At 44.1% G+C, this 1,498-nt stretch overlaps 1 protein-coding gene across 1 annotated transcript; it reads right to left on the bottom strand.

Annotated features, from left to right (window-relative positions):
- Positions 1–552: 552 nt before the first annotated feature.
- Positions 553–1,498, bottom strand: LOC146489311 (uncharacterized). The gene has a single exon (XM_085110536.1). It carries the CDS (start codon positions 1,333–1,335, stop codon positions 553–555), a length of 783 nt encoding a protein of 260 aa, XP_084966662.1. The 5' UTR covers positions 1,336–1,498.

Below are 1,498 nucleotides of genomic sequence, written 5' to 3'. Positions count from 1 at the left end.
TGAACTTGCATCTAAGGGCAAAATAGCAGGTGTGCTACAGGTTTCTTGGTCACATCCACAGGTTAATGTCGCAGCACTGGTGACCGGATACTGTGAAGGTGGGTTTCCCTGGGAAATGACTATAAATATATGTTCACCTGCAGTCTTTACTGTTGGAAACAAAATCCTTCATATCATTCATGCAATGTGCTCCTAACAGCCCATTGTGCAACAGAAGACATGAACTTTGTTCCCCATCCCTTCCAGCCCTGCCACATTCCTGAACATAAGATTCGAGGTTTTTGGAAGGACCAAAATGGATTATACGATCCACCCCTTTGCAGTTGACTCCCATGCCAAATGCAACTGTGCAGGCTAGGATCCTTATATGACCATTGGCTTGTGTAATGCTGTCAAGGATGTGCTTTTTCACAGACTCAGGAGTTACTGCGTGGAACATTTCCATCATTCTCTTTTTGTTGTCAGGTGTCTTCTGAACAAAAAAATCATTTCCAAGACATTCCCGAAATGCTGAATATACTAATGCACACTGCTTACGGGTCTGGCAGAAAATCATTGTTCTTTGACAGTTAGGTTTCTTGCTTGGCAGCTGGAAGAAACAGGCATGTTTTTGTCCAAGTACTGAACACCAAATTGCACATTTGGCCTTTCTGGACTATGTTTCAAAATTAAGCACGACGACGGCTTCAGGTTTAATGTTTGAAAGATGTCTCTTTTAGTTGACACTGAAGCAGTAGCCGTGAGAATGATGGAAGGAACGTAACTTGTCAATGACTTGAGTTCCCCCAAGTTTGCGTACCAGATTCTGAAAGGAACAGCTTTTATCTTTGTGTTCAATCCAGGAGGGCCCCACTGGCTAATGCAATGCGCCTCGTCGATAGTTACCGCGACCAGAAACTTGCGATAATGATCCCTTGCAAGTAGCCTTCGCCATCCTTCTACACTCAACATTTTCTCAGGCGATGCAAACAAGTAAGTAAAGGCGCCCTTTTCCACTTCTTTAAGCCGTTCCTCTGAGTGCTCATCATGGAGTGCAATTGCCGATAATCCCAGTGATCGCAGGAATGCCACCTGGTCTTCCATCAGCGTTTGGAGCGGTGAAATGACAATGATTTTACTGCTTCCACGCAGACGCGAGAATAATTCATCGGCGACGATTGGAGCTGCGTAGAAGATAAACGATTTTCCGTACCCAGTTGGAAGACTTGCATACACGTCTTTACCTTCAAAAAGTGCTTCTAAACATTTTTCTTGCTCTGGGAATAACGAAGGAATTTTAAAAACATCACAAACACGCTCAATTGTACATCGAAAACTCGTCACGTTGACCGCCATTTTGAAAATCGGATATGTGAACCACAGGATTTTTGGCCAGCGGAAACCGTTGAAGTGACGGCATTTTAATTGATGCAAAATTATTCCTGGACACGATTATCAACGGTAAAACACAGACGTCTCTCTCCCCGATTTTTTCTGAGGGGAGGGGGCGGCTGTACAC

The sequence above is a fragment of the Pavona decussata genome, unplaced genomic scaffold, assembly GCF_977016875.1.
Source record: "Pavona decussata unplaced genomic scaffold, jaPavDecu1.1 SCAFFOLD_6, whole genome shotgun sequence".
NCBI classification, from domain to species: Eukaryota; Metazoa; Cnidaria; class Anthozoa; order Scleractinia; family Agariciidae; genus Pavona; species Pavona decussata.
This window is presented reverse-complemented; position numbering and strand designations above follow the sequence as displayed.